We start from the raw sequence: 14242 nt of genomic DNA on the forward strand, positions 1-14242 counted from the left end.
AAAGGTAAACATAAAGGCAAATGCAGGCTTTAAGTATGGCCATGCAAAAGATGCATGGTTAGGTATGAAAAAAATACCTATAAGTCTAACAGACCCGGTACACCCTTTCAAACCTAAGGACTTCGTTTAGGTTGAAAAATAGAATCTAACCACTCTAGGACCCATATAAGATAGGCCCCATATTGTGATCATGTCTACTCCCACTGCTGTTAAAGTTGCAGGTGTTACACCTTGGATTCATCATAGATGGCTAAAACCAGCGGCAGTAGTGACTCCCAACGATGACCAGTGGATTAGCCAACAAGACCCAGATCGCCCCACCTGAATATTCCTACGGTGAAACCCAGCCACTGGTAAGGACAACTGCCCTGCTTTGACCACGCTGGAGGCTGGTCAGTTTATGCATGGCTGAAGCTTGAGGATCCTGCAAGCTCTGCTCTAGTCACATCCCGAAAGCTGACTAGTTTATGCACAGCTGGAGCTAAGAGTACCATTTCTGGATAAGTAAATGTAAATATAATTTATAAGCCTAGTTATAGTTCTGTCAATACTGATTGTTCTGTTGTTATGTTATTAATGCAAATGCCGCAAATGTCTATGCCCAGAGGAATGTTTGCCATGCCCATGTGTAGTGTAAACATATTTCTATTACCTACACTGATGTTTTTACCATTTCTGCCTACACTAAAATGGAAGAAATCTCTAGAAGAATGCCCACACTGTGTAGATACTACCTGGGTAAGGAGTACGATAGTTACAACTCTACTGTACCATGCCTACTATAAATGTACAGGAACCAAGTTAGGAACCTGTACATACAACCAGACCACCTATTCAGTCTGTGACCCAGGAAATAATCAGCTATATGTATGTTATGAAGCTCTTACCCTATAAATTCTGGTTTAAAATACTTATTAAATCAGAGAAAAAAAAAGAGAGCTTTTAGCTCAAACCAAAGAAGACCCTCTCTCCTATAAAAGGCCTATTTCCTTGTACTTTAATGCCTGCCATGCTGCGTATGTTCATAATCCTAAAACAACCAGAAGCAGTCTGCAATGGTTTAACACAAGAGAGGCTTAGCAGCAGCTACCCTAAACATCTGTATGGAAAACCACAAATCGGATGCCCAGACTGTAACATTCAGTGGAAAATGCTAACACAGCTCCAACACTTATATTCAGGAAGGACTGCTCTACTAAGTAGTATGTCAACCAAACGAAATCGTAAGACAAAGACATGCAATTCTTTAAATTTTACTGTCTTAAAGCCAGAGCTACCTTTTTGGTCTACAGGACAGACAGCACTGTTACAAGTTAAAAGGTAAGGAACAGGTCTTGGAGTTCCACTACTAATTGTCAAAAAGACTAGAAGGGCTCAAATGCATCCAACCCTGCAATTCCAGGTCCATAAGTCATTCTAGAAGCATTTTAATCCGTCAGTGCCTGAGCTTCTCCCATCAACCAAAAAGTTATTTGCTCAACTAGCTGAAAACATAGCTGGCAGCTTAAGAATTTCCTCATATGTGTGTTTCTCCACATATATATGGAGAAACAAAAATTGGAGACCAGTGGCCATGGGAGGCAAAAAAATTAATGCCACAAGATAACTTCACTTCCCCTAACCCGGCCAGTGAACCAACAGCCTCAGCCAGTGTTTGGTTGTTAAAAACCTCCATAATTGAAAAGTACTGTATCACCTGATAAGAAAAGGCTTTCACAGAAGCAGTAGGAAAAACAACCTGCCTAAGGCAACAGTATGATAAATAAGACTAAAAACAAAACTCTACGGAGAAATGCCCAGAACACCTCCTACTTACCAGATCCACTTTCTCTTGATTCTCTAAGCCACTCATGAGATCAACTAGAGGCTCCAAATGCTTGGAAGGCACCCTCTGACCTGTATGAGATCTGTAGAACATGGGCATATTGGCAACTGCTGGCTAAATGGATGAGGGCATGTGTGTTAAAAACAATCAAGCCATCCTTCTTTCTAATTCCTCTAAAGCAAGAGGAACTATTAAGATATCCAGTTTATGATAAAAATAAAAAAAAGAAGCATAATTACAAAAATAGACACAAACGTCAAAGAGATGTGGACATAAGAGACTGGAAAGATAATGAATGGCCTCCTGAAAAAATCATTAAATATTATAGGCCAGCTATATGGGTGCAAGATGGGTCATGGGGGTACCGCACCCCAATCTATATGTTCAACTGCATCATAAGGTTGCAGGAAGTTCTTGAAATTATAACCAATGAAACATCAAGGGCACTAGATTTATTGGCAATGCAAGCAATACAAATAAAAAATGCTATATATCAAAATAGTTTAGCTTTAGATTACCTCAGCCTCAGAAGGAAGAGTATGTGAAAAATTTAATTTAACCAACTGTTGCCTAGAAATTGATGATAATGGCCAAGCTATCATGGAAATCACAGCTAGAATGTGTGAGTTGGCCCATGTTCCAGTTCAGACTTAGTCCAGGTGGTCCCCGGATTCCTTGTTTAAAAAATGGTTCTCAAGCTTTAAAAGATTCAAAGCCCTCACTGGTAGGTTCTTGCTTATTCTTGGCATCTGCTTCATCCTCCCTTGCCTTTTACCTCTGTTTATTAGGAGTGTTCAGTCAACTATAGAGGCAGTAGTAACCCGACACACTACTGTGCAATTGATGGCACTAACCAAATATCAGCTGCTGCCAGTAGAAGAAAAAGCTCAGCTCCGTGAAAAGATGGCAAATAGTGGTGCTTTGTATTAATGCCTTTGTGATAAAAAGCACCAAATGGGGGAATGGAACAGAAATTAAAAGAAATTAAAAAATGTGTAAGCAGAAATTCAGTTGTATGTAAGAAAATCCAATTCCCCCTGAGAAAAAGAAAGAGCTGGAGTCCTTCAAAAATTAACTGCCTGTTTATCTGTGGCTAGTGAGCCTTATCTCTCCTCCTTTTCCAGGCATTGTGAAGACCCTGTTTCTCTAGCTGCAAGGTCACTAGACAGATAGACTCAAGTGGCAAAACATGTTATTTCTTGAAAAGTAAAAAATGATGTAATGCATGTCTCAATTAATTGAATAACTGTCTTTGTTTCTCACTTCTGTAACATGCTTCCACCTGCACAGATCTTCCCTGACCCCACAAAATGCTTAAAAGGTAATGACTCTTTGTTTGGGGCCCAGTCCTTTCGATGTTAATCCGACTGGGCTGGTGCACCTAAATAATATATATCCTTCTGAACCCCATCAGTCTCTCTGATTCCTTATCAATCCCACTACAATATGAAGTTAAAACCAGGCACTATGAGTGCTCATCTGATTTTTGTTATTAAGAGAAGGTATTTTTTCTGTGTATAGTTGTTAACTTGGTGTCCTTGCAGGAAGGATGTTCAATAGAGCCTTCTATTTAGCCATCTTGCTTTGCCCTTTCTCTGGGGGTCCCTTACATTTAAGTCTTTAATTCATCTTGCATTGATTTTTTATGTATGGTGGAAGAAAGGGCACCAGTTTCAATCTTATGCATGTGGCTCGGCAGTTATTCCAGCACCATTTATTGAATAGAGACTCATTTCTCCATTGCTTGTTTTTGTCATTTTTGTCGAAGATCAGATGGTTATAGGTGTGTGACTTTATTTGTGGGGTCTCTATTCTGTTCCATTAGTCTATGTATCTGTTTTTATACCAGTACTATGCTGTTTTAGTTATTATAGCCCTGTAGTATAGTTTGAAGTCAGGTAGTGTGTTGCTTCTGGCTTTGCTCTTTTTACTTAGGATTACTTTGGCTGTTCCAGCTCTTTTTTGTTTCCATATGAGTTTTATGGTAAGTTTTTTCTAATCTATGTAAAATTTCATTGGTAATTTGATGGGAAAAGCATTGAATCTGTAAACTGTTTTGGGTAGTATGGTTATTTTAACAATATTGATTCTACCCATGAGCATGGAATGTTTTTCCATTTGTTTGTGTCATCTGTGATTTCTTCAAGCAGTACTTTGTAATTCTCATAGTAGAGATCTTTCACCTCCCTTAACTGTATTCCTAGGTATTTTATTCTTTTGTGGCCATTGTGAATGGGATTGTGTTCTTGATTTGGTTCTCAGTTTGGATGTTATTGGTGTATAGAACTGCTACTGATTTTTATACATTGATTTTGTATCTTGGAACTTTGCTGGAGTTGTTTTTCAGATCCAGAAGCCTTTGAACAGAAGCAATGTTTTTTTGTTTGTTTGTTTGCTTTGTTTTTTTGAGATGGAGTCTCAGTCTGTCACCCAGGCTGGAGTGCAGTGGTTCACTGCAACCTCTGCCTCTCAGGTTCAAGCCATTCTCGTGCCTCAGCTTCCTGTCTTATGTATGTTTTACTGTCTGCTCTTTCTGACTGCTTGTAATTAGAAGAGAGATGATTTCCTTGAAATGCATCAGGCTAGAAGGAGAGATGGAACTTAAAGTGGCAGTGTTTGTTCAAGATGATGGTGCTTCTGCTCTGTCAATATGGAGTAGCCAGGAGAAATCATTAACATCATTAAAATCAACCTTTATTAGCTGGGATTACAGGCATGCACCACTATGCCTGGTTAATTTTAGTATTTTTAGTAGAGATGGGGTTTCACTATGTTGGCTAGGCTAGCCTTGAACTCCTGGCCTCAAATGATCTGCCTGCCTCGACCTCCCAACATACTGGGATTATGCGTGTGGGCCACCACGCCAGGCCACGATGGAGTTTTCTAGGTATAGAATCAAATAGTCTGTGAAGGCATATAATTTGAAGTCCTCTCTTCCTATTTGTATGACTTTTTATTTATTTCTCTTGCCTGATGCCCTGGTTTGAACTTCCAGAACTATGTTAATAGGAGTGGTGAGGGTGTGCATTCTTTTCTTGTTCTGGTTCTCAAGGGGAAATGCCTCTAACTTTTGCCTGTTTAGTATGATGTTGACTGTGGGTTTGTCACACATGGCTATTACTATGTTCTCCTTTGATGCCCAGTTTATTGAGGGTTTTTAACATAAAGAGAGGTTGAATTTCATTGAATGGCTTTTCTGCATCTGTTGAGATGATCACGTGATTTTTGTTTTTAGTTTTGTTTCTGTGATGAATCAAATTTATGATTTGTGTATGTTGAACCAACCTTGCATCCCAGGGATAAACCCTATTTGATTGTGATGAATTAGCTTTTTGATGTGCTTCTGGATTTGCTAGGCTAGTATTTTGTTGAGGATTTTCGCATCTATGTTCATCAGGGTTATTATCCTAAAATTTTCTTTTTTCATTTTGTGTCCACCAGATTTTTATATCAGAATGATACTGGCTTCGTAGAATGAGCTAGGAAAGAGCCGATCCTCCTCAATTTTTTGGAATAGTTTAGCTAGAATTGGTACCAGACCTTCTTCATATGTCAGGTGGAATTTGGCTGTGAGTCTGTCTGGTCCAGGGCTTTTGTTGTTGATGGGTTTTTAATTACAGTTTCAGTATCAGGACTCACTACTGGTCTGTTCAGGTTTTCAATTTCTTCCTGGTTCAATCATGGGAGAGGGTGTATGTTTCTAGCAATGTATCCATTTCTCTAGGGTTTCTAGTTAATGGGCATGGAAGTGTTTGTAATAGTCTCTGAGGGTTTTTTATATGTCTCTGGGGTCAGTGGTAATGTCCCCTTTGTCATTTCTGATGGTGTTTATTTGGATCCTCTCTCTTTTTTTTTTTTTTTGCTGTATTAGTCCAGCAAGCAGTCTACCAGTCTTATTTATTCTTTCAGAAAACCAGCCTTTGGTTTTGTTGATCTTTTGTATGTCTTTTTGTGTCACAATTTTGTTCAGTTCAGCTCTGATTTTGGCAAGCCTTGGGGGATGGTGTCCCTGGCCATGCTCCACTGCAGCAGGTCCCATGGCAAATACTCTGGGTTCCATGCAGGGGAGCCTTGTCCCCACCAACCCTCCCTTGCCAGCCCAAATATCCATGGATTCTCCTGTAGCTAGGATTCTAGAGGTCCGTAGTGACAGTGGGCCACTCCATGTCTATTTAACTTACCCCTTCCCCAGGAGCCACTCAGGGCGAGGAATAAGTCCTGATGCTTGGATACTCTGTGCAGGGTCCCCAGCTTCTTGCTCCTTCAGTCCAGGGTCGGTGTCCTACCTCTGTCTACTCTCAATGCCTTCCTTCTGAACATCTGCTCAGAGTGTGCTGGTCTTCTTGATGGTCTTATCTCTTGGTGGGAGAAGCTCTTGCTGGCCATGTCTGGTTGGCTATCTTGGCTCTGAGCCCCTTTATTTTTTAGATCTACTTAAACATTTTTTAAATAAGAAGGCAGTCAGGGGGCATTTTATTATAGATTGTATACTACTACATTTTCTGGCTGTCATAATGTTTAGTGTTGTAGTAGGCATTTAGGTATATATTTTGATACACCTATTAATTGCTTTCTTTAGTGTGGAAAACATTCATTTCAAATGATTGCCAAGGAATATGTAATCTCATTGATGACGTAATATTCTATAATTTCTTTAAACTTCATGAGAACCCTTTATTATATCTCTACGAGGTGTTTCTGCTGAAATACATAGTGAACTCTTGCAAACTGTTGACTTCGTTTATAAAAGACTTGGTGTGTTAGGATAAATATGTAATATTTCATCAAAAGATAATCATGAAGAAATAGGCATTACAATAGAAATGTATTCTAAATTCATATCACGTTTTTCAGCATCATCCAGGATATAGAAATGGAAGTTCTCAAGGCATAATGCTCTATGTAAATTCCTTGATGGTGGGTATATCCATCTGTTCATTTCTCTTCCAATACCTGAAGCAGGGCTTGTATGTACTAGACACTCAGTAAATATTTATTGAACAAATAAATAATGAAAATTTCATCCCTATGAACACTCATCATTTGTCTTGGAGAAATATTTCAACTTAAAATTTATAAGCAATAAATCGTTTACCTAAAATAGAAAAAAGAAAAAAGGTAGACAATTATTTCCTGATGTAGTACTTTCACTTCTAATGAATGGAATATCAAATTATTGACTAAGCAAATTTTAATATCTAAGAATTTTTCTAATTAAAAACTGTGGTTATAAACTTTCAGAATAACAGATTTATAGCTTTTTCAAGTACTTTAGCATTCATTGTATTTGTTATACAGAGAAATCCTGTGAGATAGGCTATCATATATTTTGGTTTTTCGTTGTACAAATGAGGGAACTGGATCTCAGAAAAATTAATAGGTTACTCACGGTTACAGTTTGTGAGAGGGAAAGGTAGGTCTGAGACCCAAGTGTCAATGCCTCCAAAGGCAGATTTACTTTTCATTTCACAACAGAGCTTTCTCCCTGTATGACACTTAAATAATGAAGTATGTTGAAATGAAAAGGGTGCTTACATCCCATTCTAACCCCCAGCACTGCAACTGTGTGATTATGTGATGTTGGGCAAGTCAGGTGATCTCATATCCAATATTTTTCTTCTTCTGCAAACCTCAAATTTATAAGCTAAATTTTGCCTTTTATCATATGTAGTGATAAGAAATCTCTTGTTAGTGATTATATTCTGATAGCCTTTGTTCTGGGTGTATTATTTATTTGTTTCATATATAGTTTGTAAGCTTACTGAGGGCCTAATTTGTCATTGAATATAAATATAATCATGTTAAAGTATGTGTATGTATTTATGTGTATATATTTGTATATATGTGTACTGTATTTCTGATCGTGCCCAGTTCAATGCAAGGAGCAGATTAGGAGCATATTCTGTATGTATCCTTGTTAGTCTCTTTCTACTTCGGCAACAATGTAATTGATGAACTCTGGTTAGTGAACATCTGTCAGTAAGAAGGTTATCCTGGCATCCACTGTTAGCAGACACCAGATGCAATGTCCTAGCTATGCCCCCTACTCCTTTCATTGACTGTGTTGGTAAATTATGATGGTTTTACCTTGCCGAGAAAATGTTTTGGTAGTTGTCTCATGTAATTTAAGCAACTCATAACTGTATCTTATTCCTTTAGTAGAAAACCGCACTGCACAAATAACATCCACAGGAAGCCTTGTATTCCAAAATTTTGAGGAGAGTATGAGTGGAATTTATACATGTTTCCTCGAATATAAACCTACTGTGGAAGAAATTGTTAAACGTCTTCAACTAAAATATGCTATATATGGTAAGAAGTAAAGTTAGTTGTGTTTTAACCTTCCTTAATTATTTTAAACATTTAAATATGTTTAAGTAGGTTTGTCTTAAAGGGACTTTATTTTTAGTCTCATTTAATTAAAAAAGAATTACTGCCTCCCTATGTAAGTACTTTGTAAAGGGTTAGTGGTGAGGGCACAGAATGGTTAACAGATCGTAGTCTTTTTTTCTTCAGGGGAATGTTGACATGTACACACAGATGAATTTTAGGGCCAGGTATGTATAAATGTTTTCAAATTATTATGATATTATGGCTTGTACTATATTAAATTCTAAGTATTTTAAATTTGAGTATCATGATTTCTGGTACACTGCCATCCCCCAAAACAGGAGCGTGAAACACCACTGTAAATTCCTTTTCTGGCGGGTTGACCTTTTGAGGCTTACAATTGGCAGAGGTCAGTTGATATTTGTAAGAATTACAGAAAGAGGAAAGAAACATGAAAAGGTGGCTCTCCAGTCAAGACAGGTTTATTTTAGAAAACAAACCTGAGAGATGCCTTCCAGCTGAGTTAGGTCAGAGGCACACTCTCTTACAGACTAAGAGTTTTTAAGGATTCAGGGTGGGAGAGTTTATCAGAGGCTTGGACTGCTTCTGTGTCTCTTTGTTGTGCTTATCTGGGAGGGAGAGTTGTGTGTCTGTTCCCATGCATCTTTTTGCAGCTGCAGGCATATCCCCCAAATCTGCTTTTAGCTTCTCTATCGTGCATCGGAAGGGAAAGGGAAAGGAATGTGCTTATTAAGGCCCACTGTTTTATTTTTTTTTGAGACGGAGTCTCACTCTGTCACCCAGGCTGGAGTGCAGTGGCGCCATCTCAGCTCACTGCAACCTCCACTTCCCGGGTTCAAGCGATTCTCCTGCCTCAGCTTCCCGACTAGCTGGGACTACAGGCACATGCCACCACACCCAGCTAATTTTTTGTATTTTTGGTGGAGATGGGTATCACTGTGTTAGCCAGGATGGTCTCAATTTCCTGACCTCATGATCTGCCCACCTCGGCCTCCCAAAGTGCTGGGATTACAGGCATGAGCTACTGCCCCTGGCCAAGGCCCACTGTTTTACTGGGACCCGTTGTATAAGGGTGAGGTTTGGCAGTTACCCAAGAGACTTTAACCCATCTCCCTCTGTGCCGCAGCTCTCTTATCTGTGTTTTACTGTCTGCTCTTTCTGGCTGCTTGTATTTAGAAGAGAGGTGATTTCCGTGAAATGCATGAGGCTAGAAAGGGAACTAGAACTTAAAGTGGCGGTGTTTGTCTGAGATGACGGTGCTCCTGCTCTGTCAATATGGAGTAGGCAGGAGAACAGCCTGAACCCAAGTTGCTTGTAGGTTCCATCTCACTAGTGGGACCCATGTGTGGCAGACAGAATAATGGCTCCTAAACATGTCCATATCTAGTCATATCCAGAACATGTAAGTGCGTTGCCCTACATGGAAAAAGGGATTTAGCAGATGGATTGCGATGAGATTATCCTGAATTATCTGGGTGGGTCCAGTGTAATCACAGGGTTCCTTCTAAGAGGAAGGCAAGAGGGTCAAAGGCAGAAAAAGGAAATGTGCTGACAAAAGGAGAGGTTGCAGTGATTTTCTTTGAAGATCAGAGAAGCCACATGCCAAATAATACAGGCAGCCACCACAGCTGGAAATGGCAAAGAATTGGATTCCCCCTAAAGCTTTCAGAATGAGTACAGCTTGATTTTTGCTTAGTAAGACTCATTTTGGATTTCTGATCTCCACAGCCTTAAGGTCCTAAATTTGTGGTGTTTAGAACATTAGGTATGTGGTAATTTGTTACAGTGTCAATAAGATAACTTATACACCATTACTTTGACAGCAAGGGTGCCAAACAACTGGCAGAATGGTTAGTGGTTTCTTGATAATATTTTGGTTAATCAAAAAATACTTTCCCATATAGCCAAAGAGAGACATAACGTTTTGGTAAGATAATTAACTTTGTTAGGCAAATAATTTGTTTAAACCTTTTAATCAGTCATGTTTCATTTTTGTTGCATAGTAGTTATCTCCCTCTTGTTACTTCATGTACCTAACTTATAATAAATGTACTTCAGAATCACTCATAAGTACATATTCACATATGCTAACAAATGTAGAAGTGCCTAAAATGAGTACTGGTTTATAATAATGATAATGATAGCTAATATTTACTGAGCACTTATGATACACCAGGTGGTGCTGTGTTTTTACATGTAATTATTACAACAACAGCAAAATCCATATTTATGTAATGCTTGCTTAGTGTAAGCATTGTTCTAATTTATTTATATTAAATGTATTTCACCACAAACTGTGATGTAGGCACTGCTATTTTTGGTCTTGTAAATGTAAGGAAACAGAGTGGTTAAATGACTTTCTCAAGACCACGGCTATTAAGGAGGGGAGGGGAGAACTCAGATTTCAATTTAGGAATTCTGGTCCTAGAGTTAGTATTCTTATGCTTTATGGTATCCTGCTATGTATACCACTGTTATATGAATGCCAGCAGGATGAAGACCTGATTAATAAACTGACTTTGAAGACCTACTCTTTTAATGCTTAAAACCAATGCAATTGATTATATTTTATTATACATACCTCCTTTAATCTTTCTAATAGCTACATGGTGTTTCAGATTTTATTTGAGCATTCTTCAGTTAATTACTATTTAGTTTGTTTCACATTTTCCCTACCTCAGATGGTACTGTGTGGAACATTTAAATATGTGTCCATCCATCCATCTGCCGTTGGTCTGTGTATACACACACATACACCATACCCCCTCACCATACTAACATTGCTGTATTTTGTAAGATAAGTTGTTAGTCTTTCAGAAAGATGAATTCTGTAAAGGAAAATCTGCAGGGAATTCATAGTGCTATTTTGGTTGATTCTTTTGTATAGCAATTTGCAACCCTGCTGTAGTAGATGAGAACCTCAGTTTCTAAAACTCCTTTAATGCTGTATTTTGAAGTGTTGCCAATGTGATAAATTAATGGTATTTTATAGTTTTAATATGCATTTTTTGGTCTTTGGTGGGTTATTCAAATCTTATTTGTGTGAGCTCTCTCTGTGTGTATGTGTGTGTGTCTGAATAGCTATAGAGAGATGTATAGCTATGTAGATATTAATTTTATGTCAAATGCATTGTATTCTGTATTTTGTTTTTAGCTTATTAATCTCTTATATTCTAAGTAAAGGATAATTCCAAATTTTAAAATTTTATATAAACTACAAGTGGCATTTTCTTTTTGACTCATGTTTTTTACTGTGTTGAGCAAGATATTCACCATTACCTGGATTGTAAGAAGTAAAATCAACTTATAATTTTCTATATATATTAAAAACCATTAAAAATTTTAGAAAATTACAAAATAAAATCAAGAATTGTTATCAGTTTTGAATATGGCAAGACACTAAATGTATAAAATGGTGATTCATTGCTTTAATATACACTTCCTTAATTATTAGTAAGTTAGAACATCTTTTCATATTTTTCTTATTCAGTAGATTGCCTTTTCAATTCAATTGTCATCTTCCTTTTGCATAGTTTGTCTTTTTCTTACTAATTTTTAGATATTTTGCTGTTCTGGATACTAGCCTTTCCTTATGCATGCTATAAATAATTTCTACCTTCTCTCACTTAAGATGTTTATACTAACAGAAGTTTCAATTTTTTTTTTTTGTAATGAGACCTATCAGTTTTAATTCTCTGAGTTGTTTTGCTTTTGTTTTGTTTAGTTTTGTTTTCTAAGAGATTGTTTCCTATCTAGAAAATAAAAATTGCCCAGAACTTTGGGAGGCTGAGGCGGGTGGATCGCTTGAGACCAGGAGTTCGAGACCAGCTGACAAGATACAGAGCAGTCCCATCAAAAGAAGGATACCTTGTGTTGACCTTATATAATTGAACCCGCTTTCCCTCCTACCTCCATCCAGAATTCCTGGCAACCACCAATCTTCTCTAATTCTGTATTGTCAACATGGAAAAACACCATCTCTTCTAAAAATACAAAAAAATTAGCCAGGCGTGGTGGTGCATGCCTATAATCCCAGCTACTCAGGAGACTGAGGCCAGAGAATCACTTGAACTGGAAGCTGCAGTGAACCCAGATCATGCCACTGTATTCCAGGCTGGATGACAGAGTGAGACTCTGCCTTAGAAAACGAAAAAGAAAAAGAAAAGAAAAGAAAATTTTTTTCCTATATTTTCTAGGCCTATTTTTAAAAATAGGAATAAATTAACATCTTTTATTTGTTAGACAAAGAGCAATGTTCAAAATAAATTTTCTCAAGACCCTTAAAACCTGTGAATTTCTGGCCAGTTCACAAAACCGTAAGATGACACTTTTCAGCATGAAGTAAAAAACAGTCTGTCAGCTCTAAAGATGTTACAGAGCAGAAATTTCCAAATGTGTTATACAAGCTTTCTGGGCAAATGAAAAATCTATCTTCTATGATATATGAACAAAAATTCGCAAGATAAGATTATGTTTTGACATACTTAACAAGCATTCCTTCTTTGTCTCCAACAAACAAAGCTAAGGAAATAAGGTAACCATTTTTACGCAGAAAATTAAGGCTGCAGGTCATACACAAGAACAGAAGTGCTTGAGCATTGAAACTGTTCTGCTTCATTGTCATACTCGAATTGTTGACTCTTAAACCATTTTCAGTTAAATACAAGGAAAGGTTATTGCATGTTCAGCAATTACTAAGTTTTCAATAATTTAAGGTCCAGTAGCTTAGAAAAGTAGACTGAGAATGGTTCTGAAAAGGCAAGTTAAACCTTAGGCCTGTTTTTTCAGGTTAAACTTTTTGTTTTGAGATAAATGTAGATTAACATATGGTTGCAAGAAATAATACAGACAGATTCCATGTATTCATTAGCTAGCTTCCTCAAATCATAATATCTTGTAAACTAAGATAGTGATTTTGTCACAGTCTACCCATCTTATTCATATTTTTCCAGGTTTATGTGTACTTTTGTGTGTGTGTGTGTATGTGTGTGTGTGTGTGTAATTCTGCCATTTTTATCCCATGGGTAGACTCAGGTATCTACAACCATAGACAAGATACAGAGCAGTCCCATCAAAAGAAGGATACCTCGTGTTGACCTTTTATAATTGAACCCGCTTTCCCTCCTACCTCCATCCAGAATTTCTGGCAACCACCAATCTTCTCTAATTCTGTATTGTCATTTCAAAAGTATTATACAAATACAGTGCTATAGTACATAATCTTAGGGGATTGACTTTTTTTCATTTTTCCAAATTCCTTGGAGATTGCTGTAAGTTTTGTGCATCTATCACACACTCTTTCTTATTGCTGAGTTGCATTCCAAAGTATGCATATACCACAGTTTGTTAAATGACTTACCCATTGAAAGATATCTAGGTTGCTTTGAGTTTTTGGCTGTTGCATGTAAAGCTTCTAAGGACATTTGTGGATTGTTTTTCTATAGACCTAAGTATTTATTTCTGTGGGGTAAATACCTAAAGTGCAGTTGATTGATCATATGATAGTTGCATATTTAGTTTAATAAGAAACTGCCAAACTGTATTTCAGAATGGCTGTACCATTTTGTATTTCTACCAGCAATATAAGGATAGTCCAGTTACTCCATGTCTCCACCAGCAATTGGTGTTATTAATTATCTTTTGTTTTAGCCATTCTGATAGGTGTGAAGTAATATTTCATTATGGTCTTAATTTGCATTTCTATACTTTCTAATGACGTATTTAATATATTTTATATTAATAAAATATATTATGAGTTTATTCGCCATCTGTACATCCTCTTTGGTAAAATTTCTGTTCATATCTTTTGACCATTTTTTAATTGGATTGTTTGGTATATTACTGTTGAGTTTTTTGATATTTAATACACATACACAGATAGATAGATACTCTTTCTTTGTTGGATATATATTATTTGTAAGTATTTTCTACCACTCTGTATTTTGTCTTTTCATCTTCTTGACAGGATCTTTGCAGAGCCTGTTTTAAAATTTGGTTTATCAGGTTTGCTTTTGTGAATCATGCTTTTTGTGTTAAGATGAAAAATTATTTGCCTCATCCTAGATC

General features: G+C 37.2%; 1 protein-coding gene across 8 annotated transcripts in view; it reads left to right on the top strand.

The window, feature by feature from the left end:
• ZPBP (zona pellucida binding protein) overlaps positions 1–14242 on the top strand; it is a 149374-nt gene that overhangs the window by 26699 nt on the left and 108433 nt on the right. For 3 of the 8 annotated variants that reach the window (XM_015133559.3, XM_001082779.5, XM_077997979.1), the window contains one exon: positions 7985–8137. The exons of 2 other annotated variants lie outside the window; for them this stretch is intronic. In XM_015133559.3, coding sequence (XP_014989045.3) covers positions 7985–8137 — 153 coding nt within the window. The remainder of the gene's footprint in view (positions 1–7984; positions 8138–14242) is intronic. 3 more of the 8 variants (XM_015133560.3, XM_015133561.3, XM_077997980.1) reach the window with 1 other exon arrangement.

Source organism: Macaca mulatta, chromosome 3, assembly GCF_049350105.2.
Source record: "Macaca mulatta isolate MMU2019108-1 chromosome 3, T2T-MMU8v2.0, whole genome shotgun sequence".
Lineage (NCBI taxonomy): Eukaryota > Metazoa > Chordata > Mammalia > Primates > Cercopithecidae > Macaca > Macaca mulatta.